Source organism: Mus caroli, chromosome 2 (genome assembly GCF_900094665.2).
Source record: "Mus caroli chromosome 2, CAROLI_EIJ_v1.1, whole genome shotgun sequence".
NCBI classification, from domain to species: Eukaryota; Metazoa; Chordata; class Mammalia; order Rodentia; family Muridae; genus Mus; species Mus caroli.
Genome location: NC_034571.1, coordinates 147,957,158 through 147,983,550, shown reverse-complemented (window position 1 = coordinate 147,983,550; position 26,393 = coordinate 147,957,158). Strand labels below are relative to the sequence as shown.

General features: G+C 49.4%; 3 protein-coding genes across 11 annotated transcripts in view; 1 reads left to right on the top strand and 2 right to left on the bottom strand.

Moving 5' to 3' along the window:
* Nucleotides 1–366: 366 nt before the first annotated feature.
* Ergic3 (ERGIC and golgi 3) lies at nucleotides 367–10,837 on the bottom strand. 2 transcript variants are annotated; one of them, XM_029474537.1, is made up of 14 exons: nucleotides 10,643–10,837; nucleotides 10,436–10,506; nucleotides 10,206–10,293; nucleotides 9,879–9,998; nucleotides 8,279–8,372; nucleotides 7,536–7,701; nucleotides 7,395–7,452; nucleotides 3,236–3,250; nucleotides 2,617–2,648; nucleotides 1,844–1,940; nucleotides 1,693–1,757; nucleotides 930–1,066; nucleotides 794–849; nucleotides 367–574 (listed from the first exon to the last, which is right to left on the bottom strand). In XM_029474537.1, the coding sequence occupies exons 1-14, from the start codon at nucleotides 10,797–10,799 to the stop codon at nucleotides 495–497; spliced, it is 1,236 nt and encodes a 411-aa protein (XP_029330397.1). In that variant the 5' UTR covers nucleotides 10,800–10,837; the 3' UTR covers nucleotides 367–494. The 2 variants fall into 2 exon arrangements, with proteins under 2 accessions (XP_029330397.1, XP_021039785.1); XM_021184126.2 differs by lacking the exon at nucleotides 3,236–3,250.
* Nucleotides 10,838–10,937: 100 nt separating this feature from the next.
* On the top strand, nucleotides 10,938–18,088 carry C2H20orf173 (chromosome 2 C20orf173 homolog). 4 transcript variants are annotated; one of them, XM_021156632.2, is made up of 6 exons: nucleotides 10,938–10,989; nucleotides 15,244–15,548; nucleotides 15,744–15,904; nucleotides 15,979–16,107; nucleotides 16,734–16,783; nucleotides 17,661–18,088. In XM_021156632.2, the coding sequence occupies exons 2-5, from the start codon at nucleotides 15,294–15,296 to the stop codon at nucleotides 16,750–16,752; spliced, it is 564 nt and encodes a 187-aa protein (XP_021012291.1). In that variant the 5' UTR covers nucleotides 10,938–10,989; nucleotides 15,244–15,293; the 3' UTR covers nucleotides 16,753–16,783; nucleotides 17,661–18,088. The 4 variants fall into 4 exon arrangements, with proteins under 4 accessions (XP_021012291.1, XP_029326099.1, XP_029326091.1 ...); XM_029470239.1 differs by having other exon boundaries at nucleotides 15,244–15,395; nucleotides 16,734–18,088; XM_029470231.1 differs by having other exon boundaries at nucleotides 16,734–18,088.
* Nucleotides 18,089–20,997: 2,909 nt separating this feature from the next.
* Cep250 (centrosomal protein 250) overlaps nucleotides 20,998–26,393 on the bottom strand; it is a 42,920-nt gene continuing 37,524 nt past the window's right edge. For 4 of the 5 annotated variants that reach the window (XM_029473959.1, XM_021185583.2, XM_029473957.1 and 1 more), the window contains 5 exons: nucleotides 25,447–25,560; nucleotides 25,163–25,309; nucleotides 24,731–24,832; nucleotides 23,674–23,736; nucleotides 20,998–21,725 (listed from right to left, as the gene is read on the bottom strand). In XM_029473959.1, coding sequence (XP_029329819.1) covers nucleotides 21,462–21,725; nucleotides 23,674–23,736; nucleotides 24,731–24,832; nucleotides 25,163–25,309; nucleotides 25,447–25,560 — 690 coding nt within the window. In that variant the 3' untranslated portion in view covers nucleotides 20,998–21,461. The remainder of the gene's footprint in view (nucleotides 21,726–23,673; nucleotides 23,737–24,730; nucleotides 24,833–25,162; nucleotides 25,310–25,446; nucleotides 25,561–26,393) is intronic. The other variant, XM_029473958.1, reaches the window with a different exon arrangement.

Below are 26,393 nucleotides of genomic sequence, written 5' to 3'. Positions count from 1 at the left end.
GCCTCTGCTTTAGCTGTCTGTCAGTGCAGACGTGATGAGGCCAGGCTGTGGGAGGTAGCCTCTGCTTTAGCTGTCTGTCAGTGCAGACGTGATCAATTCCAGCCTAGACTCAGAGCTCTGTGATAGTGGCTCTAAGATATTTACCGTAGAAAGTTCTAGTCATAGAATAAGGACTAAAGGCAGAGCTAGAGCTGTGAAGCTGGTATCAGTCTGGTGTAAATAAAGCCAAATTACACAGGGATGCACATGGGACTTCCAAAGGGCTGACCCTGGCCTCTCAGTCACAATGGATTTCAACATGTGACTAAGAGAAGGGGCTGTTCCTAGGTTCCAGCCAGATCCCAAGAACCACACTGAGACCAGTCATTCCTATCACAATTCATATTTATTGCCCTGGCTGGGCTGGCTGAGGAGGGCATATGGGTAGTTGACAGGCTGGAGGGTAAACCCACAGGGGAGGAGAGGGCAGGACAAGCCGTGGGGAAGGGAGAGAGCTACGTTGTCTTCCCTAGGTCAATTTTCTTCTGGATGGCCCGAGCGGAGTGGTAGATGAGCGAGTCAATGAGGCCGGCCACTGAGGGAGAGACCGAGGACCCCTGCCTGTCACCTAACTGGCCAGCGAGCATTTTCCTTGGTCTTTAAGGCATTCCTCTTCCCCAGCCAAGGCCTGGGACACTACTAAGGATGCTACTCAGCAGTGGACCCCTTGCCCAGTATGTGACCGTTCTCAGATCTACAGCACAGGGAAGCCTGGGGCACCCGTTTCCCCCAAAAGTGCCCTAGAACCTCTTACCTGTAAACATGCCCCCAATGATGGCGCACACACCTGTCAGGAAGTGGGTGAAGGACCTAAAAAGGCAACAGGAGGGCTCAGCAGGCACTGGCTCTCACTGGCCCTGAGCCTTGGCTACTGCCGCTCTAGACCTCACCTGTGTTTCTCTGTCAGCTTCACCATCATTGGTGAGAGCTCATACAGCACAAAGACCCCCGGCAGGCCCTGGTCACCCAGGAGCCCATTGGCAACCTTCTCATGCCTGGTCACAGAGAACTGGTTCGTCCTCAGCACCTGTGGTAGGAAGGGTCCGAGACAGAGAAAGGCTCAGAAACTGGCTCAGGGGTGTTCTGAGGCCTGCCCATTGTGAGGCTGTGACTATCTGAAGAGACATGAGGGTCCCATGTCGGTAACTAGCACTGTCAGAACTCCTGTGGTCCCCTGCCTGGTCACCTAACTAGCCAGCTAGCCTACTAGTCAGCACCTTACAGTTGACCTGCTGTAGCAACATCTGGTCAATCCTTTCGCTGGAGGTCCAGGGGTGAGAAAACACTCTTGCAGTGCCACCCTAAGGCTGGCACTCACTTCCTTGCCCCTGAGCCCTGTTACAGCACTCCACAGACTGGCTGCTCTACAGACCACAAAACAGAGCAGGCCCAAGGGATGCTTGACCTGGCTAACCCAGCCCAGAACATAGAATGGGAGTCACTGAGCACCCAAGAGTTGTCTGGAGGCAGTGTGGGAAGCAGGCAGGCCAGGTGGTGGTGAGCCTGTGACTGCAGTGAGGGCAGACCTCTACTCTTCAGGCCTCAGCTGCATCCATTGTACGGAGAGAGCAGTACCTCCTTGGCCAGGCTGAGGAACTACACAAGGACTTCCAGTGCTCGAAGACGAGTTGTCCCCGTACTCCCTGAACTCACCTCCCCGTCCACCTTCATGTACACTGTGGGCACCACCTTCACAAAGTACTGGAACATCATGGAGGCTGTGTGGAGAGGAGAGCACAGGGCATGGCTGCTGCCAGGCACGCTGGGTTTTGATGGGAGAAGGGGCTACCTCCCAGGATGGTACCTTGGGGTGCAGTCACGTTGGTGTGGTCTAGGGGGTTCACGATTCCTGGGTAGTCCTCCCCGAATGACAGGTGCTTGATGTAGTGTGTCATGTTGATCTGCAAGCAATCAGATGGCTGAGGCCCGACAGTACACCACCCACGCCACCCAGAACTATCTAGAGCAGCAGAGAGGGACACCTGAGTCTGTCAATGCAGGGGGAAAGGGAGGGATGAAGGGAGAAGCTATGACGTTGATGGAAGGACTGGCTGTACCAGGCATCTCCTGCTTTCACTGAAGGATTCCTTTCTCAGTCCACAGGTTCCTGGGGCTCCAGGGTTAAGGTACAACTTCAAAGACTCATGGAGTGCATAGTAGACATTGGTCCTGCCTGGACCCCTCAACGGATGAAGACCTAAGCCAGAAGCCCCTAACTGCCAGCTTTCTTGAGGGATGCTTAGAAATGCAAATGTGACTATGTCATGCCCCTGGTTATGGTGAGCGGACAACTGCCCTCTGTTCTGAAGCAAAGAGCCGATTCCTCAGGGTGGCTGCCAAGTCCCAAGTGCTCTGGCCCCGCCAACGTTTGTCAGCCTTGGCCATCTATACCCACCTAGGAATGTCATACTCCCTTCTGGCTTTGCTCTGAGGTTCCTTCTCAAGGATGTACTCTACAACCCCCGAGTCTGAAACATCAGCTGAACAATGGGGAGAGGTTTCTCTGCCCCCCATGTCAGACATGAGTAGCCCAGTCTCCATGCCACCCAACCTCCATGGTTTCCACCTGGTACGTACATTGTCAAGGCCAAAGCTCTGCAAGTCATGAACTAGGAGAGAAGAAGACAGGGTCATTAGGCAGGCAGGACCAGGCTCCTGGCTGCTCCCAGTCTCCTCCCTGTGGAGTGTGACGCACCTAACTCTTCTCGGACTCCTAGTCACCATCACCCTGGTAGCCCTGGTGCTGCTTAAGGACAGCTGGTCAGGGCCTGCCCTGGACCTGGGTGAGAGTTCATACCCTCACATGGGGTGGGCAAGAACACAGATCTTTCTTCCCTGACAGTAAGTAGCTCTAGGCAACTGACTCCAGGCAGGGCTTTTAGCTCAGGAAACAAAATCTACTGACTAGATCACTAACTAGAGTTAATGGCAAATCACTGGACCCCAACGTAAGCCAGCATGGGGGGAAGGGGGGAAAGGGACAGGGACTCTGGTGCTTCTGCCCTCAAAATTCCCCAAAGGTGTCTCAAGGGGGTCCTGAAGCAACAATTTCATCCCATCTTCTAGTCCCAACTACCAGCTGTGAGGAACCCCACCTCAAAGATACATCCCAGACCCATCCAAACCTCCCCATTCCAGGAGGGCAGGCTGCCTCAGAAGTGGGGGCTTGGCCTCCCTGGGGGGCAGGGCCACTTACTCTCCACAGCATGGACTGCAGCATGGGGGAAGGAGAGAGGAGGAAGAGAACAAAGATTCAGAGCTTCACAGTGAGATCTATGGAGCAAGATCCATGGGAGGAGGGAGGACTGACATTCCTGCTTCAGCACGAGGGTCTAGCCCCAGCTAAAAGGCCTCTTCTGGGACCAAAGAGGCATAGGAGGTAGCTTAAGCAGAAAAAAATAGCTAGTCTAAGAAGAACCAAAGACCTAGAGCCTTAAAACCGTCTCCCAGCTACACGACCTTCTCTGCAGAGGGCTGTCCTAAGGACCAGGAGGATCTAAGAGAGGCAGTACCTGGTCAACTTTACAAGAAATTACACCGTATGATTCACACCCTGCAATCAACCAAGATGTTAAAAAAAAAAAATACTCTGAGGGCTGCGGCAGATGTCTGGCCACTGGCACTGGAGCTCTGTGTATGGGCATCGTTGTACTCAGAGTCAGTTCCCTGGGGTTCAGGACTCTGAGGGTAGACCTAAGAGGAGGCGCAGACATGCTGCTGTCATGCCTGCCCAATCTCCTGAGTGTCTGTGAGGCCTGGCGCCTACAGTTTCATACAGTGCCACACTGGTATCTTTCTATAGTTTCAGCAAGTCCACTTTACTCCTCAAGAGTAAGGGGATGCAGGATTCCAGAGCTCTGCAGGGTCCTCTAGACCACCTCCTTGCTCCCCTTGCCTTTCCCCCAATGTAGGCACAGACTATCTGATAGACCTGCAGAGCTGCTGCACATGACCCCATATATGCTTACCTTAGTCACTCAGAGCAGCCAGGCCTATGGGCTCTACTCATTCCCTGCCTTCCTCTTACCTGGTAGCCATCTCCCAGTGTGATCTTAACTGCCACCCCAGCCACACCCCACCAGGTAGCAGACTCCTGTCTTCAGCCTCTACTTAGGCCTTTTACTCTTTGTGTCATCCACAGGCACCAACTCTACTCTATCCCCTCAGTGACTATGTGGTCTCCCGTACCTATCTTACCCCCTTTGGCCTTTCTAGCTCCTTACTGCCATTGTCAGATCACCGTCCCCTGATCCACTCTCAGTCCTCAGCTCTGGTGCAGATCAAAGCACCTTACTGTGTAATCACAAAATACTACTAGGCACCCCGAGGACTGTCCATCCTTGACGACAGCTGAGTCACAGCTTCTCCTGAGTCCCACAGTCACGTACAGGAGCCTTCCAACATCCGTTCCTCACAGTTGAGCAGCCCTCTCCCCTGTTCCTCTCCCCCAGTCCATACCTCCAGCTATTGCTCAGTCCCTAACCTGACATTAGCAGTAGCTGCACCACCAGCCTAACTTCCTCCTGTTCCTTCCCACCCAATCCAACTGCCCTCTGCCACCACACAGAAGGCCTGGCGCAGTCTGCGGCCTCAGTTTCCTTACTGGCTTCCACTGCTACCCAACCCGGAGTGCTCACTTCTTCCCATGGCTCACCTCTGTGATCATGCGCTCTTGACTCCCTTGTCCCTAAACCCCAGAGAATCCCACAGATGTTCTCACTTCTACCCACTGTCCTAGAAAACAGAGGTGCCCACTGTGGCCTCTCTCAAATCTCTGCCACCTCCATCCCCCTCTCCTCAGCCTTCAGCTAATGACCTTGCTTCCTATGCCAGAGCAGCAGCTAGGGGCAACCTGCATGTGTTTCTGCCTGCTGTGACTGGAGGCTGCTCTCCTGGCTGCCACAGCTGGCCAGTCTTAATGCTCAGGCACTAACCTGTCCCCTCCAGATCCGCCCGTCACACTGTCGCTCTCCTCTCTAGCCTCACTTTTGTGATGTGATGGTGAATTCCCACAGTCCTGCATGTGCACAGCCTGCTTCACGTGAGCCTTCTGAGGTCTGTGCACCAGTTCCTGGGCAGTCTTTCCTTCCTTCTCGGTCTCATCCTCCACTTCCCAGTCCTCAGCTGTCACCAGCGTCTAAACTTGACAATGGCAGTGATGACATATGTTCACATCTTCAATTTCAAGCACCTTGCCCTTAACACAATCTCAGACCCTGGTTACAGCCAGGGTCTGAGAGGGCCACCAATGTTCCTGACATTCCATGGTCTACTCCCCTGGCTGGTGAGCCATCTTTATTTTTCTTTTCTTTTCTTTTCTTTTTCTTTCTTTTTTTTTTTTGGTTTTTCGAGACAGGGTTTCTCTGTATAGCCCTGGCTGTCCTGGAACTCACTTTGTAGACCAGGCTGGCCTTGAACTCAGAAATCCGCCTGCCTCTGTCTCCCGAGTGCTGGGATTAAAGACGTGTGCCACCACGCCCGGATCACCAGCCATCTTTAGCCTCCTCTAACGCCAGAAGCTGGAGGATTCAGGCAGAGGTCCCTTCTCCACAATCCTGTGCCTGAAGAAGAGCTCTGAGTATGTGTGAGGTCCAACATCTGCAGCTCCCTGCTAGTTCCTCTCCCCCAACTCCCAGGAAAAACTACTTGGTAAGCACAGAACCTAGGAAATGAAACTCCTACTGGCCTGAAAGGGTCAGAAACTGAATGTCTGTCCTATGCCCACACCTGTGCACAACCACCCCTCTCCAGCCCATCCCCTTAGGTCTTCTAAACGGTAGTTCTAACCTTCCCACTACTCAGGCATAAAACTCATAAAACTCACGTTGTCCTGGACGCCTTTGTCCTTTTCTGTCACACCCACTGGTATCTTCTCAGTTCTACCTTTAATGTATCCAGAACCCACCGCTTCACCACCACCACTCTGAGCCATGCTCCACCATCTCTGCCAGGCCTGGTCACTGCGACCTTCTCCACTGAGCCTCGTGTGCTGCCCTGGCCCCTCCCACCCTCTACCACCAGGTGCTGATTGTGCTTCTTTAATTTTTTTTTTTTTTTTTTTTTGGTGGGGGGAGACAAGGCCTCACTATGCAGCACTCGCTGGCCTGGCACTCAACGAGATCCTCCTAATCCTGCCTTCTGAGTGTTGGAATCGAGTCTGAGCCATCCTGCTTGACCTTATTTGTAAGGGTGAAGTCAGCTCACACAGCACAGAAGCCTGGCCCTGCTGCCCTATGTGGCCGTCCTTCAGCTTCTGTGTTCCAAGGCTCACTATCACTGGGACTTGCCAAGCACATGCAGGCCCTCAGCATCTACATCTGCTGCTCTCTCTGCCTGCTATGCTGCCTAGGCATCACCACAGCTAGCCGCCTCGCTTTGCTCAGGTCCTGGCACATGGGTAACCCCACAGTAGTTCCTAAACCACCTTAACTAAAACAGCAGATGGTGTCCCCTCCACCATCTTACTCTGCCTTGCTTTGGTCTACATTATTGTTATGTTATCTATTTATTTAGAGACAAGGTCTCAGTATATAGTACTGGCTAGCCCCAAACTAACCATGTAGACCAGGCTGGTCTTTGGTGTGGTCCACATTACATTTTTTTTTTTTAAAGATTTATTTATTTATTATATGTAAGTACACTGTAGCTGTCTTCAGACGCACCAGAAGAGGGCATCAAATCTCATTACAGATGCTTGTGAGCCACCATGTGGTTGCTGGGATTTGAACTCAGGACCTCTGGGAAGAGCAGTCAGTGCTCTTAACCACTGAGCCATCTCTCCAGCCCAAGTCCACATTACTTAATAGTAGAGGATATATCATGTACTTTATATGCCTGTTTGTTTGTTTCGTGTGTGTGTGTGTGTGTGTGTAAGGAGTGTGTTGAGGCAGGGTCTCATTTAACTAAGGCTAGTCTCAAACGTGCTATGTAAGGATGACCTTGAACGGATCCTTCTATCTACCTTCCAAGTGCTGGGTTGTAGGTATGTGGACCATGCCCAGCTGTCTGTCTGAACACTCTGAGTGCAGGGACTTTACTGACTTAGGATCTTCATACCTAGACTGACACACGGCCCGCAGCAGGTGATTGCTACTGTCTAGTGAATGAACACATTAGCACCGCTAAGGGTACCAAATCCTGCACCATACAGACGAGATCCAAGCCAGGGCTTCATGCACACTAGGTAAACACTACTTCTGAGCATCCATACCCCTGCCCTATATTCTCTACCACTGTGCTAACCTGCTCTCTTACTCTGGCTCCACGGTAAAAGAACACTGGCCAGGTAAGGGGCACACCAATCTGCCATGAGGGAATCTGAGAGCTAAGCGCCCCACTGACCCTGGATCACTCACCATGCACATGAGACTGTTGGAAGCTCTTCCCAGGGGCAAAGTGGAAGTTTCCAGCCACCTGTAGGGGACATTTCCTCTCATTCTCCGAGTCACCAACATGCCTGATTCACCCAGCTGTCTCCCTTTGCTCCCTCCTGGTACCTTGTTGACCTCCAAGAAGCCGTACACCTGGCAGCCTTCATTCTTCTGCTCCTGCATCTTCTGGCTGAAGCCCTCTCGCCGACACTGCTCAATGGTGTCCGGGTTCTTGAAGGCCCAGCCTCGACGGCGATAGGCCTCCCGCACATCTTCACAACTGTTACAGCACCTGTTGAGAAGTCATGAAGGGATGAGAGCCCAGCCACAGTGCCCTGGGGAGTAACACCAACGCTATTCTGCCCACTGCAGAAGGTGGTGTGAATGTTCTTAGCGCCAATTAACTGCACACGTAAAAATTGCTATAAAAGCCAACTGTCAGCCACATGTAACAGTATTATTATTCCCCCTCTTCTTTCTGAAAAGTACATCTCTCTAGACCTGTTGAGTCAGTCTCTCAGGGGTTGGGGCTGTGAAATCGCACAGTGGTTGGCACATAGTGGAGGTGTAATAACGTAGCTTTGGCCCTGTACGTCAGGGTTTTACATATAACATACACTTAACTTTGGCAAGGAGGGTGTTATTATCCCTACATAGAGAAGCAATGTGGCTCAGATTGAAGACAAGGACTGGATGCCTGGCAAATGGTTCTCTAGACTGAAGAGCAGGCCCCGTAGGAGTGCAATTGCCAGCGGGCCTGCTTGCTAACTGTTATCACTTATTATTATCACTAACTGCTATGAATAGTGAGGAATATAACGCCTCTACTCTCTCAGGTCTTACTCCCCATGCCCTGAGGCGTGGCTCACTTGATGTCTTCTGACTCAGCGCCGTAGCAGCTCTCACAGCGATTGGGGTCCAACGAGTTGGGGTCAAACACTGTCACCTCGACTTTCCCAAGCTCTGGGCAGGGCAGGGGCAAAAGCACAGCATGAAGCAGACACAGTGACATCCACAGCCACAGCTCCCCCCACATAAGTCCCTGGGCTAGGCAAAACCAGCCACACACATGATGGTCAGGTGTTACGGCCATTACATATACTCAGTATCAGAAAACAGCAGTAAACACTAAGAGTTAGTTGGTACAGGCAAGTTCCTGTTGTCCTGTTCCATCCCCTTAGACTCTGAGACTGGGTCTGATCTGGGAGTAGTAGCCCATACCTTTAACCCCAGCACTTGGGAGACAGAGGCAAGAGGATCTGTGAGTTCTACACAGTGAGATGGGCTGAGGGTAACAGAGACAGCAACTTAGGGAAACTGCTCAAAGTGAACACTCTATACCAGGTCTTTTAGAAAGATTACTTATGGGCTGGAGAGATGGCTCAGTGGTTAAGAGCACCGACTGCTCTTCCAAAGGTCCTGAGTTCAAATCCCAGCAACCACATGGTGGCTCACAACCATCTGTAATGAGGTCTGATGCCCTCTTCTGGTGTGTGTGTGAAGACAACTACAGTGTGTACTTAACAATAAATAAAATCTTCAAGAACAGCCTGGTCTACAGAGTGAGTTCCAGGACAGCCCAGGGCTACACAGAGAAACCCTGTCTCGAAAAAACAAACAAACAAACAAACAAAAAACAATAAATAAAATCTTAAAAATAAAAAAGATTACTTATGGGTTGTGTACTGATTATGTATTACTGATCCCCCAACTCAGGATGAGGTTTCCGATGGTAAAATATCATATTTTAGAATGCACTTAATACATCTAAGACACAGATCATTATAGCTTAATCTATACTGCCTTAAACATTCTCAGAATACTTACCCAGCCAACAGCTGGGCAAACCATCTGACATGAAGACTAGTTCCTAACAAAGCACCGAGTACCTCCAATGACTGACTCCTCTACTCAAAGTGAAGACCTGAATGGTTGTACAGGCATGCTTTCAAACCATCTCCAAGTCAGAGCGTCGTAAGCTGAGACCAGTCTGTACTGCATCCAGCCCTGCTCATGGATGGGTTACTACCATTCATCACCAGTTTATAGATCATGCTCACAAACTGCAAGACAATGCTAGATCCGAACCCAGGCAACTCTACTCGAGAATTTAAACTCTTAATCTTAGGATATTCGCACTGCAACGGGGGACAGTACTCTAGCCAATGAGGTGGACAAGCAAACTTCCTTTACCTAAGGAAGACCCATGTTCAAGCTTGAGAAACGATAACCGAGCAAAGTGTCTTGCTCTTAACCACTGGGCCCTCTCTCCAGCCCCTAAGGTATTCTACTCAATGTTCCAATACCAGAAGCATGGATTCAACTGACTCTTGACTTTTAATAGTTGTAGAACCCTAAGCAAGCCAGCTGGCTTCTGCCTACGGTGTCACTGAGCCTGCAAAGGCCCCTGTGTGGAAGGCAGGCATGTCCAGCTGTAGGATCGGGGACTTGTCCCCCTCCCCTGGTTACCGTGCCGTTCAGCCTCTGAGCTCACGGGGACGCCGTCCTTGTCTAGTCGTTTCTTGAACAGGTTGTGTTCCACATCCAGCTGCTGCTCCCCGGCCACGTCCATGGCATCGATGCTCAAGTCTGGAAACGTAGAGGCAAGCTAAGGTGCTACGACTCCAGGGATCCGGAGAGCTGAGCTTTGATGGGAAAGATGTATCTCGAGGAAGAACTGACTCGGGGAATGAGGATGGCCTGGCATTCACTCTGGGATCTAAGGCCAGAGGTGTAAATCTGGAAGCCCACCCTACGTCCAGGAGTCCAACTCCCCACTCACAATCGGGTACTCACAGGCACAAGGCATGTGCGGGAAAAGAACATCGATGTTGATCTTCAGTTTATCCCCCCGAGACTTGTCCACGTAGAGCTCAGGATGCACCTAGAGAGCGACTATCTCAGTCAGATTCGCCCCTACTCTCACCCTACTCTCACTCTCCTCGCCTCTCCTCCCCTCTCCCACCTTTAAGGGTCCTACCCTTAGAATGCCAGGCCCCGCCCACGCTCTAGGCCACGCCCCTCACCTCCGTAGTGAGATAATACTGCAACTCCGATAGGAAGAGCAGGAGCATGAGAAGGCCACTGACGATGGTCACTGCAGGGTGAGAGCGAGATTTGGATCGGCCTATATCCCACCCCTCAGCCCCTTAGCAGGCCACGGAGGGTCCGGGAGCCCGGTCCGAACGCGAGGACAGCTCCCTCCTTGCAACCCTGCCCGCGCCGAGACCTACCCGTGGCACCCCCGCAGGTCTTGACCCGGAAGTCCTCCAGAGTCTTAGGGTAGGCATCGAACTGCTTCAGCTTCCCCAGCGCCTCCATGGGGACCGGCCGGAAAGGGGACACCAGCCGGCCCGCCCTTCCAGCCTCCCGCTTCCGGCCTGGACCCATGATCACGCCCCTCGCTGTCTTGCGCAGGCGTAGCGATGCGTAAGTGGGGCTCCACCCACTCACCTGCCTTCTCAAAGGCTGTCTAGCTTGTGACAATTCACGCCTCCTCGCGCGGATTGGGCAGTGCTCCGAGAGGGGCGGGCTGGGAGCACAGAGGGCGGTGCTTGAGTGCGGAGTGACAGCACCTGTGGTAAGTGCCTCTCCTTGGACCTTTGGATCTCTTAAGGACAGCGCTTCCAACTTGACCCCGCCATAGCCACCGGAGCGTTAATTAGAATTGGTTCCAAACCGGGGTGGGCGCACATCTTTAATCCCAGCACTCGGAAGACAGAGGCAAGCGGATGTCTGTGAGTTCGAGTTCAGCCTGGGTTACAAAGAGAATTCCAAGACAGCCAGGGCTGTTATGCAAAGAAACCCTAGCTTGAAAAATTACAAAAGAAAAAAGGAAGAAATCGGTTCCAAGGAAATCATTGGTTCCCTCATCAGAAAGCCAAAAGTGGCTCCAGGGTGTTTCCAATGCGGTTAAAGCATGAGAATCTCTGCAGGGGGAAGTGGGAATTAACTGGCTTGCAAGGTGAAGGCATTTGCTGCCAATTCTGAGTTCTATACCCAGGACCCACATAGTGGAAAAAAACTGATTCTTGCAAAATGTCCTCTGACCTCCATATAAATGCCGTGGCGTGCCCTTGACCACACTCACAAAAAAGTAAATATAATCTATAAATTATTTTTAAAGGAGAGTGGGTGTTAACTTTGCTTTTTTTTTTCAAGCTTAAACTGATCAATAGTGGAACCCAGTTCTGGACTTCAAAGTACCCTGGGTTCTTAAACAGCGTCCCAGAGCTAATCCCAGTGTGGGTCAATAAATAAAATAAGGACGTTCGCTGATTCCACCCCCTCCAGGACAAGGCTATGGAGTGGAGATTAAACAAACCTTTATTTGCTTTCTGTTGTAACCCATTAGCTCTAGACAGCTTAATACCGATGTAAAGACTAAAACAAAGTGCTCAATAGTTTTGTTTTAAGACAGTGTCTTTCCGCTGCCCTCGATGACCAGGAACACCTGGACTCCTGCCTCAGCCTCTTAGCATCTCATGGGAGGTTTTTGTTTTGAATATTTATTAATTATTTTTATGTGTGTCTACATGTGTTTATGTGTACCAGATGATAGTACAGGGCATTGGATCCCCGAAATCTGGACTTATGGGCAGTTCTGAGTCACCCAATGTGTGCTGGGAACTGAACCAGGGTCCCCTGAAAGAGCAGCCATGCTGCACTCTGTCTCCAGACTTAAGCTTAAAAGTCTGACTTAGAACTCTTGCTTCAGCTAATAAATCCCACTTTAGGAATCTATTTTATGCTGTTGAATTCAGTTTTCTGTCAACCTAAAGAGGTTTTTTTTGTTGTTGTTGTTTTGTTTGTTTGTTTTTGTTTTTTTCGACACAGGGTTTCTCTGTGTAGTCCTGGCTGTCCTGGAACTCACTCTGTAGACCAGGCTGGCCTNGAACTCAGAAATTCCCCTACCTCTGCCTCCCAAGTGCTGGGAATAAAGGTGTGTGCCACCCCGCCCAGCTTACCTAAAGAGTTTTTAAGATTTTATTTTGTATTTTATTTTAGATAGGGTCTCACTATGCCTGGGCTGGACTTGAATTCTGCTTGCCTCTGCCTCTCAGAAGCTGGGATTAAAGGCATGTGCTGCCACATCTAGACCTTAAATGTTTTTGTTAGGATATGTTGATTATCCATGATAATGGGTTTATGACATCTTCATATATATTCATAATGTATTTCTATCACACACACAGGCCCAGTTAGTTACCCTCCGTCAGCCCCCTTCTCCCAGCAACCACATGGTGGCTCACAGCCATCTGTAATAGGATCTGATGCCCTCTTCTGGCATGCACCATATATATACATAGAACACTCATACAAAAATAAATAAAAATAAAAATATTCCAAACAAAAATTGTACCAGGTGGTTATAATTTATGCATGAGTTCATGAGATTGCTCAGAGGCAAAACACTGGAGTCAAATATGGTCATATATAGGGATCAGTTCTGTAAGGGTAAATTGTCAGGTCTCCAGAAAAAAATGGAATAAAACTATTTGTCCTTAAGACCTCAGAACTATTAATCCTTAGAGCCTGCATTTTAAAAAGATGGGTGCATGCTGGGCATGGTGGCGCACACCTTTAATCCCAGCACTTGGGAGGCAGAGGCAGGCGCATTTCTGAGTTAGAGACCAGCCTGGTCTACAGAGTGAGTTCCAGGACAGCCAGGGCTACACAGGGAAACCCTAGCTCAAAGAAAAAAAAAAAAAAGATGTGTGCAAGGCCTGAGAGATGACTTAAAAGTTAAGAGTATGGCTGTTCTTTCAGAGGATCATTCCCCAACCATCAGAAACTCCAGTTCTACAAAATCTGAGCCCTCTTCTGGCCTTTATGGGTACTGCATGCACACGGTGCACATGCATACATACAGGCAACACATCCATACTTACCAGCTTTTGTGGGAGCCTGGTAGCTGATGCACAACATAGCACCAGAATGACATGGACCAGCTCTCAGCAACTTCACGGAGACGGCTACAAACGAGCTGCAGACCTCCTCGGGTCAAGACAAACCTCTTCAAGCTGCAGGAGCAAACTCAGGTCATCAGCTGGTGTGGCAAGGGCTTTTGCCACCAAGTCATCTCACTGACCCTTCTAACTGCTTTTAAGTTAATTATCATCTCTGGGAACTGGGAGTAGCCCTGGCTGGCCTGGAACTCCATATGTAGACCAGGCTGGTCTCAAACTCGCAGGGATCTACCTGCTGCTGCCTCCTTAAGTGCTGAGGTTAAAGGCTACACCACCATATCAGGCTGGAAATTGGCTTTTAATGAATAGAGATGAACTTATCATTCTTATCTCAAGATGAAGTACACTGTTTTGTTTTGACCAAGATAGGATTTCTCTGTATAGCCCTGGTTGTCCTGGAACTTGTTCTGTAGACCAGGCTGGCCTTGAACTTATGGGATCTCCCAGCCTCTGCCTTCCAAGTGCTGTAATTAAAGGCATGTGCCACCACTGCCCATCTGTTTTTGTTTTTATATGAATTTATGTATATATATATATATATATATATATATATATATATATCAGATCTGGGTCTTGTTTGTTTAATTACTCATGTAAAAAATAATCATTCTAATGGAAAAGAAGTTTAGCCTAGGGGCTGGTGAGATGGCTCAGTGGGTAAGAGCACCCGACTGCTCTTCCGAAGGTCCAGAGTTCAAATCCCAGCAACCACATGGTGGCTCACAACCATCCTTAACGAGATCTGGCGCCCTCTTCTGGAGTGTCTGAAGACAGCTACAGTGTATTTACATAAATAAATAAATCTTTTTTTTTTTTTTTTTTTTTTGGTTTTTCGAGACAGGGTTTCTTTGTGTAGCCCTGGCTGTCCTGGCACTCACTTTGTAGACCAGGTTGGCCTCGAACTCAGAAATCCGCCTGCCTCTGCCTCCTGAGTGCTGGTATTAAAGGCATGTGGCACCACGCCCGGCTTAAATAAATCTTTAAAAAAAAAAAAGAAGTTTAGCCTAGTGGTTTTGAAGGGAGAGTTGTTAAGGATCTTGCTTTTGTTTTTATCTGGCTATTTTGAGCAAATGAAAACATTCTTCAGGGCTATTGAGGTAACTTGGTGACTAAGCCGGACAATTCCTAGAACCCCATGGTGGTTCTATGACTACCACACACATGAACCATGGCCTGAATGCCCACACACACATGCACAGACACTCTAAGTAAGTCTGACACAATTTAGAAAGCTTTTTCTAGTTGCTTCCTTTATCAGAGAGGCAGTTTTGATACCATAGTCTGTGTATAAATATATATTAGGGGCTGTAGAGAGGTGTCATAACATAAATCTAGGAAAAAAAAATAAAGAGAAAGGGTCATGACAATATCCAATACTCTGTGTTGATTTAAAAGAATTTAAGGGATAGAGTAAGAATTCTGGAGGATCACAGTGAAACCATGGCAGCGGGGGATGGTAGGGTCACTGATAGGCAGAACCATCTTGGAATGCTTGGCTTCTGGGGGAAAACTACAGGTTCAGGTCAGCAATCTCAGATACCTAATTGAAGAGAGATGAGGACACTGTGTGGCCCTGGGCTCTCACTTTCAGTACTAAAGAGCCTGGTGACTGTCCCCTGTAGGGTACAGGAGAGTGGTCACAGTGTGGACTCTGATATAATGAGTGGCGCTGACAGCCAGTCTTTCTGCAGGGAACACTCAGGACAAAACTTACGCTCTCTGTGCTAGCATCTTCACTAGGTCCAGTCAGAATCCTCCCTGGGGGTGAGAAAATGGACAGGAGGGGTACGTTGGAGCTGAAGGGAAGGCTGGGGATGCGCATGCTGTCTCGTGCTGTCCGTGGCCTCAGCCCCATGTCCTTTCAGGTGAAGAGGCCAGTCTGTCCCCTGCCACATGAGCCACCGCCTGGGCAGACATGGAGCACTGCTGGGTCTTCTGGGGCCTTGTCTTGTGGATGATTGCTCCCTGCCTGGACCTGACACATGATTTGGCACCCCAGCAAGAATGGACATACATGGTACCACAGCAATGTAACTGGTTCTGCTTCAAATTTGGAAAGCATGGCTGCCCTTCAAAAAGCCCCAACTGTTCCACCTGCCACCACACAGCTAGGGAAGCATGTTATGAGAAGTTCATGGGATACTGGAGGACAAAAGCTCTCTGGTGGCTGGTCAGTTGTTAGCACCTGGGCCTGTGCTGTTGGCTTCACTCCCCAGGCCCAGTCCCCCATCCTCTGGTCCAAATCATTTCTCTTGGCTACTGCGTACCTCTCCCCTCCCCAACCTCGGCCCATGGTCTCTCCTCCTGCTCCCCAGAACTGATGACTGGTGCCAGAATCCCCACCTTGTCTTTGTGCTGTTACCAGGGCATGAACTCAGTGAGCAAGCATGGGACAGTGTGGAAGAAGCCATCCGGAGTGACTCCCAATTCTCTCCTGCACCATTTTGATTTCCACTGTGTGTCCTGTGCCATGCTGGGGAATTCTGGCTTCAGCAATATCAACCAGTTATTCTACATGGCTTTCAGGTGGGTACTGGGAAGGTAGTAGGGTCCAGGTTGGTCTTGTCCCAGATTCAGTCAGTTTCTGCCTTTGTTCCAAGGACGAATCAGGCCTCCAACCACAGCCAAACAGCAGGACCCTTCATCTGTCCCAGGAACGCCAGTCACCAGGGTTTCTGGGGGCAGCACTGGTTACTGCAGCTTGCTGATCTGGTGCCCCAAGTGACACGGTAATGGAGATGTGTTAGACATTCTCAGAGTGGGGGGACAGGGAGTTTTCCCTGGGGAGATGGGAGGAATGCTGGGAAGTCTGGGCTGCTTTTGGATCGGGGGTAGCGGAAGGGCAGGATATAGCTGAAAAGTTTCCTGGTTTCATGGTGGATCTGTCAGGATTCACCAACGGAGGAATCAGATTTAATACGGCTTAAAAGATTGGGTTTTAGTTGTTGTGCCCAGGGATTGAGTTACCATTTCTGAGCTAAGTTTGTGTAGTGTTTTTCTTCTCGAGACAATTCAACTGGGTTCCAGAGAGTACAGTGGCAAAGTGTGGATTTGCCTGATGAGCACCACAAAAGCTGTGGGGGCTTTGAAGAATGGGGCTGGCGTGGTAATGACTCGCCAGTGGGAACCTAGCGAGCTAGGTGGAGTTCTGAGTCAGAGTCTCCAAGGGATAAAAACAAAACTGCCATTGCCTACCAGTGCATGGCTGGCCGGCCAGGCTGCTGGGACAGAGGCACAAACGCGGGATCGTGCCAGTTCATTTTTTAATATTTCTCACAACAGGTGAAGGACCCTGAGGGGTTTTCTTGGGTGACAGGAGCTTTCTAGAATTTCACCATCTCCAATTCTTCCATAGATTTTGGAGGATGGTCTGATTGCCTAGATGCACAAGATAGTAAACATGAGGTAAGAAGGTTGTGGCTCTGATCTGCTCTGAGCAAGGACTCAGGCTAGCCCAGGTACTACTAAACACAGGCAACTAGCTGGATAACCAGGGTGAGTGGCCAGAGTCTGGTCTGCATGGTCAGCACAAACTCATTGCATACTTCATATCTTCAGCCCAGAGGCCAAAGTTGTGTGTCTATACTGATATAATATATCCCCGCCTTCCTCCGTGCTATTCTGCCCTTCATGTTTACAAAGCTTATTTTATGTGCATGAGTATTTTGCCTGCATGTATGCATGTGCATCATGTTCATGTCTGGTGCCCTCAGGGGTGAGAAGAGGGGCTGGATTCCTTGAATATGGAGTTACAGATGGCTCTGAGCCATCATGTGGGTATAGAACCAAACGCATGTTCTCTGCAAGAGCAACACAAGCTCCTAAACAATGAGCATCTCTCTAGCTCTTATACAGTTCCCCAGCACTCTAGCTCTCTAGCCGCCTTTTGTCTCAACTTGCCGCCCCCAGCCCCCTTATTTGGAGACAAAAGTTTGGCTGGCTATCCTGGAACTCACTCTGTAGACCAGGCTGGCTTTGAATTCGCAGAAATCCTCTTTTGTGAGATTAAAGGCATGTGATAGCACCATGTGGCTACCTTTTACCTTTTTACAGGCCCTTCCCCCAGCATAACAGGCATCAGCTAGTTGATGTTCTTTTTGAGGTCCGGGGTAAGTCTATGAGAGTGTTTATCACACTGAGTTGAGTCTGTATTTCCTGGGGAAGTGGAACTCCATTCTCTTCCAGCTCTAGAGACAGCCTATCACTAGCTGTTGAAAGAGGGAACTTGGGATAAAGGACAGGATTCAGCCTGCTGACATGAACATCCTTGCTCATATGCTAGGCCGCCCTCTCTGGATTTGGATCAGAACAGCAAAGAAAGAAGTTCTATCACTGACAGAATGATAATCAGACCAAAGGCCCCCAAAAGGCCCCCATGGACTAGAAATGGAAGCTGCTTGTCAGCTAAGATGGGCAGACATGCCACCATTCACAAGTGACAACGAGCTGAATGCTGGATTTTTAGTGTCACAACAGCCACATAATTATGAAGACATTCATGGGTAAAGATAAAATGGTGTGACATCAGCCTGGTTCTGAATAAAATCTTGGTCTGGTACTCCCTGCAAACATAGTATCTGGGGAGGAAGGGTCAGATCTCAGGGACAATCTCTCTCTTTCTTCCAGCCACCCTTCTACGTATTCATTTATCCATCCATTTATCTAATTATCATCTATTTGTTTTTCTTGGGCAGAAATTTACAATGTAGCTCCAGGCTGCCCTTGACCTCCTGATGTTCTAGCTTCAGCCTTCTGAGGACTGGTATTACATTGCCTTGCCTAATATTATATAGCATTTTCCTGCAAGACAGGAACCTTTCATTTTGGAGGAAAGCTCCTTAAGACCTAGGAGATTCTAAAGGGAGGCAAAAATTCCATCCTACAGGGAAGACTCCCAAGTAACAACTCAAAAGCTTCAGGAAGTTCCAGAAACTGAGCAGATTCACTAGATCTTCACTCTGTTAGTATACATAAACTACAAGGCCTGCAGAGTCACTCCCTGACAAACCCAGGTGCCTTACAGGAAGCAGAAGCCAACTTAACTGCCTGGAAAAGACTCTCCAGTTTGTGCAGCTGCCCACAAGTTGTACAGTGGCTACAAGTTTGCAGCATTTGTGAGTGTCTCCCTCTGTGGAGCAGGCCTTTGATTATGTAGCTGTCTTTGCATCATTTCTATTCCTCCTATTAAGTACCCCAATCAAATGAATTTGTTCACTCCCACTGAATAGCATGTTTTTTTGTTTTGTTTTGTTTTGTTTTTTCGAGACAGGGTTTCTCTGTGTAGCCTTGGCTGTCCTGACACTCACTTTGTAGACCAGGCTGGCCTCTAACTCAGAAATCCGCCTGCCTCTGCCTCCCGAGTGCTGGGATTAAAGGAGTGCGCCACCACGCCCGGCTGAATAGCATGGCAAACCTCATCAAGTTAGTGTCATTGTTTTCAGAGGGGATTCCAGTACAGGGAACAAAAAAAAAAAAAAAAAAAAAAAAAAAAAAAAAAAAAAAAAGAGATGAAAAAATGAAAGTGGGAATTCTAATATAGCATGCTTAGACCAAGCAAAGAACACTGGGAACACCACTGTTTGGGGGACTGGGGGCTGGTGACATGGCTTAGTGGCAGAACTCCTAGGTAGGCCTTTTCTGTAAATGACTGGTATGTCCAGTCTATGTTGGCTTGATACATGGTGGGACTCAGGGGCCAGAGTCACTTGCTGTGCCCAGGGAGGGACACGAGGATAATCAGGCAGACAACTATGTGTTATGGGGAATAGATGGACTTCTCAAATCAAGGCTTTGACTTTAGGCAAAGGTCAAAGAGCTTGGTTTAAAGGTTAGAAAGTTGGAGACTATACAGTACCTTTTATTCTCCTGTAGTAATTGTCTCTAAGACTTACTGACTCCATCTGCTAACCTAGGCTTAGTACTGGAAGCTTTGGGCCTCTGAACCACCTAATCTAGGCCTAGAATGTTTTCAGCCTCCAAGATTTACTGCTGAATAAGCTCTCCCTTTCTAGTTGTTTCTGAACTCTGGCAGGTTGGTTAACTCAGCTGTTCTGGTTCAAAACTCCTTTCCATGTTAAGTGATTCAAACTGGCTTCAATGAACTTTTCCTAAATTACTCTGCTTAGCCTCAAACTAGCTCTAGCAATGCGTTCTAATATACAGGCTTTACCTGTCCACTCTAGCTTGTTCTCGCTTCAACCTCTCTCTGTAAAATTCTCCCAGTGAGATTGCCTCCCTCTCCCTCCCTCTCTGCACTGCCCCTGAAGTAGTATCCCTTTCTTCTCTCTTCTCATGAGAGTTGGACATATCTTACTCTGTCAAATTTTTCTGTGATTCATCATTTTGTCTGACACTCAACTAGACAGCACTTTCAAACATGGGTGCTTCCTTTTTTTTTTTTTTTTTTGGTTTTGGTTTTTCAAGACAGGGTTTCTCTGTATAGCCCTGGCTGTCCTGGAACTCACTTTGTAGACCAGGATGGCCTCAAACTCGGAAATTCGCCCGCCTCTGCCTCCCGGGTGCTGGGATTAAAGGCGTGCGCCACCATGCCCGGCTGGGTGCTTTCTTTTATAAACTAACTTTAGCTTCATAGTTTGGGATTAAAGGTAAGTACTATGGGCATGTCTGTATTCCAGCCAGAGGGATTAAAAGTGTGTGCTAAGGGCTGAGCCACACAATTAGAAACAGGTTTTTTTTTTTGTTTGTTGTTGTTGTTCAGTAAACAATCTCAGGGTTCACAATGTGATTAAAACATCCTTCAGCAGGTAGCTGCTTAGCATCTGCTGTCTGCCACAATCCAGCCTCTAACCTTGGTCCCACTGTTTGCTACAACAGACCAGTTCCCATCAACTCTCAACTTCTTCATCCCCAAAGTCAGTTGGCAACTTCCTTGCTTTATGGTCCTTCTGTTCATACTTGGACTGTCTCTAACTCACTAATGTCTTACTTGGCTCTTGTTCTCTTTATAGTGTACATGCATGTGTGTGGGGAGGTCAGATGGCAGCTTACTCACCTATCTTGTGGGACTGGGGACAGAACTCAGGTTGTCAGGCTTGGCAGAAAGTGCCTTTACTTGCTGAACCATCTCACAAAACTTGTTATGTGGGTCTTGTCAGTCACACTTTGGGGTGGCCCGGGGTTTTCTTTGCTCTTTGTTTTTCTTCCTTGGTTTTTCAAGACAGGGTTTCTCTGTATAGCCCTGGCTGTCCTGGAACTCACTCTGTAGACCAGGCTGGCCTCAAACTCAGAGATCCTGCTTCTGCCACTCCAAGTGCTAGGACTAAAGGTGTGCACCATCATCACCCAGAGGGGATTTTCTAATTAACCTTCCCAGTTAGACAACATACCATGTGGTATGTTCATGCCACCATGTAAGAATCAGTAAATCTGCCGGGCGTGGTGGTGCACGCCTTTAATCCCAGCACTTGGGAGGCAGAGGCAGGTGGATTTCTGAGTTCGAGGCCAGCCTGGTCTACAAAGTGAGCTCCAGGACAGCCAGGGCTATACAGAGAAACCCTGTCTCGAAAAACCAAAAAAAAAAAAAGAATCAGTAAATCTTACTTAATTCCCTTGAAGCCCTGCTTCTTCCCATCTACATAAGCAGCGACAGCAGCCAAGGACTAACGCAAAGGCCTAGGATTTATTGTCGAAGGGAAGATGAGGGAGACACTGAAGACAAACAGGCCATGGACACTCCTGTACCTGATACATTCAGGGTGCTCCTGCCCAGGACAGAATACTCATATGCTGTCAGGTCTTCAGGCTTAGTGTAGACTGTGGTTGCTTCATCCGGCGGGAAGACGACAGATGCCCCACGGTCAGGGCAAGGCACTTCTTGGGTAGCAGGTTAGCAAGCAAATGTGATTTTGCCTCATTCCCATGTGTCCTGGGACCTTCCTTCCCCAGCCTGAAGGGTTCTTGTTTTCTTCCAGGGGCTGTCAGCTGGCTAGGGTCTCCCAGGTTGAGTAACAGGTAAATCTCGCCTTTGGCAAACTTGTCGCTGGTTCGGGGGGCTGTGGCCCCTCTGCAGTCATCCGATGTGTGTCCCACCTGACTCGCCTGTGTCCTGCCCTGCCTATGGCCACTACCTGTGGGTATTTTGAGTAGTGTCCAGACTGGGATGTAGCAAACATGGCCCTGGGGATGTCAGACTCTGATTCAGAGACTCATCCAGCTTTCGGGTCTCAGCTTCCAGAACAGTGGCCTCAGGGGCCTGGGCCACGGTGAGGAGGGAGTGAGACAGGCTGTGATGCAGGCCTGCTAGCTCACGGCTGGTCTGCACTGACCGTGCAATGTAGTCCTGCCTCTGCTTTCGCTCCAAGGCCAGCTGTGCTCGCAGCAGGGCTACCTGGTGGATAGGAAAACCAAGGACAGCAGTTGAGGGCTCTGAGGCTGTCCTGGCCTTTCTGCTCTGTGCTCTCGTGGAATCAACCCTGCTACATATGTGAATCTCAGAATCAGGCTCTCGGGTTGGGAAAAGGGCCCCATGGACTCAATCAAATCCAGTGATTCTCAACACTGCCTCCAGTTATGATGGCTAGTTTAACTGTCAGCTTAACACAATCTAGAATCACTTGGGAAGCATCTCAGCCAGGGCTCATCTCTTTTACATGAACTGAGGGGTCATCTCTTATACATAATGAGAGCACTCAGTTCCTGCAGTGGTGCCACTCTGTGGCTTTGGGTCCTGGACTGTAGAGCTGACAGTGTACACGCACGCACTCTCTATGGGCTGCTGACTGGGATGGGACTAGCTGCTTTCAGTTCCTGTAGCCGTGAACTCCCTGCTGTGATGGACTGTGACCTGAAATGATAGCTAACACCCCTTTCTCCTGTACGTTGATTTTGTCAGCGTATTTATCAGCGCGTACAGGATAACAGGTGATACACAGGGAACAGCAATAAAACTCAACGGTTTTTAAAAATTTACTTTTAAAAAGTGTATGGAGGGGCTGGTGAGATGGCTCAGTGGTTAAGAGCGCCGACTGCTCTTCCAAAGGTTGAGAGTTCAAATCCCAGCAACCACATGGTGGCTCACAACCATCCATAACGAAATCTGATGCCCTATTCTGGAGTGTCTGAAGACAGCTACAGTGTACTTACATATAATAAATAAATAAATTAAAAAAAAAGTGTATGGCTGTTCTGCCTGCACGTATATGTGTGCATCATGTGTGCCTGGTGCCCGCAGAGGTCAGAAGAGGGCATTAGATCCCCTGGAGCTGGAGACCGTGGGTGCTTGTGATGGAACCGAACCCAGATCCTCCGCAAGAGCAGCAGTGCTCTTAACCACCGAGCTCTCTCTCCAGCTCATCAAATTTATTCAAGGCAAATTTACACGCGATAAAATGCCCAGAATTGTAATTTTAATGATTTTGATAATGGATATGTCGGTGCATAACCATAATCTAATCAAGAAAGCATATTTTAATCACGGTAAAAGTCCCATCATACCTTTTGGAAGAAAATATTCCAACTTAACTAGAATGGTGTGAGTATCAGTATTTTCTTCAAAACTCCTGGGGGATGGGGGTGGGGGTAGGGTCTAGTGTACAGCTAAGGTTGAGAATCACTAAGTAAACTTTCCATTCTCAGGTAGACAGTAAAATAAACAGAAACAGGGAAGTGACTGGTGTGTCAGGATTGTACAGAACTAGCCAAGGGAAGAGGCAGCAGATTGCAGATTTGCATGAGCACTAGGAAAAGAAAGGGCTTCTCTTGCCTCAGGCTGAGTCAGGATTGCTTCATATAAACTTACAATAGGCGAAGTGGGAGAGCCACCCTGACAGTAATAACTGCTCACTTCTGCGGGAGGCTCACAAGTCAAATTCTACACTCCTCAAGGCTCCTTGCAGAGGTGGAGTGGAAAGAGGAAGGGAGAAAGGTGTGTGGGAAGAGCAGGGTTGGAGCTTTGGGTAAGGCAGGGAGGCACTGATGTCGTTTTCCTGAGTGTGGTAGCCTGCTGGAGCTGTGTCTGGGTCCTCTTGGAAGTCCTGCCTGCCTACAGCTGAGGCAGAGGCCAGCCCTGCTCCCTAGCCCACTGTTCTAGTGCCTCTGCTTCTTTCCCTCTGTAAGTATGGATGGAGGCTGGCCTGGACTCATCCCCACACTTCAGGTAGAGTTGGATCTGTAGCACTATTTGCCTCCCAGGGAGATGGAAGTTCTCTGGATGCCAAAACTATTTCCCTTCTCCCGCTGGAAATGCACAGGGCCAAGCATGTAGCAGATCCTAAACCTTGTTGCCTGCATAGTGAGAGGGGAAAGGAGAATAGGAAGTGGATCCTTCCAGAACATACCTCTCTCTGAAGCTCAACCACAAGCATGCTGTCCGAGGAACCCCTCTGACTGCCTTTCCCATCCTAGGAAAACAAATATGGGCCCTGTTAACTGGGCTATCCTGGTCTGGAGTAGCCACAGCACTCCCAAGGCCAGCTAGGCTTCCAGGGTCTAGTGTTGAACTTGTCATCCCACTCCTGGGCTCTAGGCAACATCTGAGGGCCAGAAGTACCTGAGCTCAATGGGACATGGCTCCAGGCCTCGGGGGGGCTGAGGAGGACCCACAGCAGCACATGGGCAATATCCTCTGTGAGGAATTTTTATATTTAACATAAGGGTTCACAATGGATCTGTTTTTTTGTTTGTTTGGTTTTTTTGTTTTTGTTTTTCGAGACAGGGTTTCTCTGTAGCCCTGGCTGTCCTGGAACTCACTTTGTAGACCAGGCTGGCCTCGAACTCAGAAATCCGCCTCCCTCTGCCTCCCAAGTGCTGTGATCAAAGGTGTGCGCCACCACGCCCGGCATGGATCTGTTTTGTGGCAGCCTTGGGCTATGAGCCAGAGATCTAAAGGGGAAGACAGTGTCTGCCCTTGGGGAATGGGGTGAAGCTGGAGATGTTCAGGTCCAGAAGCAGTCCCTCCCTCCCATGCTGACCTAAGGCAGTGACAGCTAAGAGAAGTAAACACCTCTCCAAACACCTCTCTTCCCTGAGAACAGGCCTCGGTGCCAGGAGATATCAACTGTAAACTCAGAACTAAGGGCTCTAAGAGAGCTGCAAAGCTGTGACCCCACTCCTGGGTGTGCCAAGAGCTGGTAAGCGACACAACCCCTGGATACCAGGGATTTTGGTTGACACAAGGTGAACCTGAGGCACTTGTCTGGGAGTGAGTGGATCTGAACTAAGAATGCAGGCCCACTAGCTCTGAGAACACACCTATGTAGGACCCCCTTCTGAAGTAAGGGCAGACTAGGGCAGAATCAAGCCAGGGAAGGCGTGTCTATATAGAAGAGTGCTGTTATATACGGGACAGAGGGTGGAGATAAGGCGAGGTAAGGGCAAGAAGAAAGTCAGGGAAACCTGATGTGTGGGGGATGAATTCATAGTTTCTCTGGCCTCGAGTGATCCTGCCCGGGATGCACGCACCGAATCCCTCTTCAGCTTCCTCCGTTCTCGTTCCACCTGCCAATATGCAATCGAGGAGTCACGTGTGCAGGGATGAGTACAAAGAGCTAGAAACCATGGAAAGTAAGACTCCTGGGCTGGGGAGGGCATAAGGCAGGATACAAGTGCTCCTGGCACAGAGGAGGCAGGCTAGCTCTCAGGCCTTGGCAGCCGAGGCTAGCTTTGTGGGCTGTTTCAGCTGTCACAACTACTCCGGCCCCTGGAGTGGTGAGCAAGGACTCACAGACAAAGCACAGCTGTAATTTAATAAAAAGTGTTTCAGAAACAGCAGGGGGAGTGGAGACACAGGCCCACCGGGCCCACCGGGAGATGGCGGAAGTTACTGACCTGCTCCAAGGCGGTCCGCAGCTGCGCATTGTGGCACTGCAGCTTGCTTCGGTCAACTTCCAGCTCTGCCACTGCTTGCTGCAGACGTTCAAGCCTCTGTGTGAACCGTTCCTTCTCCTCCGCTCCGGGACTAGGCTCAGTCTTTGCCTACAAGGGAGACCCACAGAGCTCATCCGGGCAGCCATACACACAGGGACAAGAGCTAGAGGGCAAAGGGACCAATGTGGCAGTGTGGCTTCAGAGACCCATTCCTAAGGGATGCTATGCCACTGGGCCCCACTCACCTCTCCAGGCTGGCTTCCCTGTCCCACTTTCAGTCCCTGGTCTGCTCTGCTGGTTGAGTGTGGGCCACCTGACTGCTGCTCTTCCAGAGCCTGTCTGCTGAGTACCAACTCCTCCTAAGGTACAGTACAAAAGTCACACTGTGACAAACCATGTCCAAAGTTGTCTCATCCTCTACCCTCTTCAAAAGTGTGCCATGCTCCAGCAGGGAGACAGATCTGCAAGTGTGTGTTGTATATGTGCGTGTGTATGTGTTGTGTGCTGTGTGTGGTATGTTGTGTGTACATGCATGCAGGTGCGGGTGCGGGTGCGGTGTCACAGGCTCACAGGGAAACGACGAGCCAAGTGGTCTAATCAGAACCCTAGTCAGACTGTCAGAGCTAACTCACTTCAACCAGATGTCTGACTTTGGATAAGTTTAGGTCTCTGGCATTTTTCAACTATGAAATGAACATACTGTCAGTTCCTTCTCTGAGGTAGTTAAAAATGAAAACAGTGGTACGTGGCATATAAAAATGTTTACAGTGTGTAAAATGCTAAGTGTAAAGAGAGGTTCCCAGTGCTCACACGGCACGGCTCACAACTACCTCTAAGTCCAGCTCCAAGGGACCTCTTCTGGCGACACAGGTACCTGCATACACACAGCACATACTCATAGACACGTGAATGGGCTGGAGAGATGGCTCAGCCATTAAAGGTTAGGCTCACAACCAAAAATATATGAGACATGCACATGTGTATTAACAACAGCCAGGGAGTTGTGTCGCACGCCTTTAGTCCCAGCACTTGAGAGGTAGCCTGCTCTTCAGAGTGAGTTCCAGGGCAGCCAGAGCTACACATAGAACACCTGTCTCGAAAAACAAAAATACAAAACTGTGCGCTGTCCTGAAAGCTGCTTCTGTAGGCTCTGTGGATGGGGAGTATGCAGAGTGCCTCTGATCATCATATA

What these genes read in the sequence shown, in the direction of transcription:
- Ergic3 (XM_029474537.1), bottom strand. Translation starts at nt 10,799, where the DNA reads ATGGGTCCAGGCCGGAAGCGGGAGGCTGGAAGGGCGGGCCGGCTGGTG. An exon ending in CTCAGAGGCTGAACGGCACG is followed by an intron (nt 8,373 to 9,878) that starts GTAACCAGGGGA and finishes TGCCCTGCCCAG; the next exon opens with AGCTTGGGAAAGTCGAGGTG. An exon ending in GCTTCTTGGAGGTCAACAAG is followed by an intron (nt 7,453 to 7,535) that starts GTACCAGGAGGG and finishes TGTCCCCTACAG; the next exon opens with GTGGCTGGAAACTTCCACTT.
- C2H20orf173 (XM_021156632.2), top strand. Translation starts at nt 15,294, where the DNA reads ATGGAGCACTGCTGGGTCTTCTGGGGCCTTGTCTTGTGGATGATTGCT. An exon ending in CAAAAGCTCTCTGGTGGCTG is followed by an intron (nt 15,549 to 15,743) that starts GTCAGTTGTTAG and finishes TGCTGTTACCAG; the next exon opens with GGCATGAACTCAGTGAGCAA. An exon ending in TTATTCTACATGGCTTTCAG is followed by an intron (nt 15,905 to 15,978) that starts GTGGGTACTGGG and finishes CTTTGTTCCAAG; the next exon opens with GACGAATCAGGCCTCCAACC.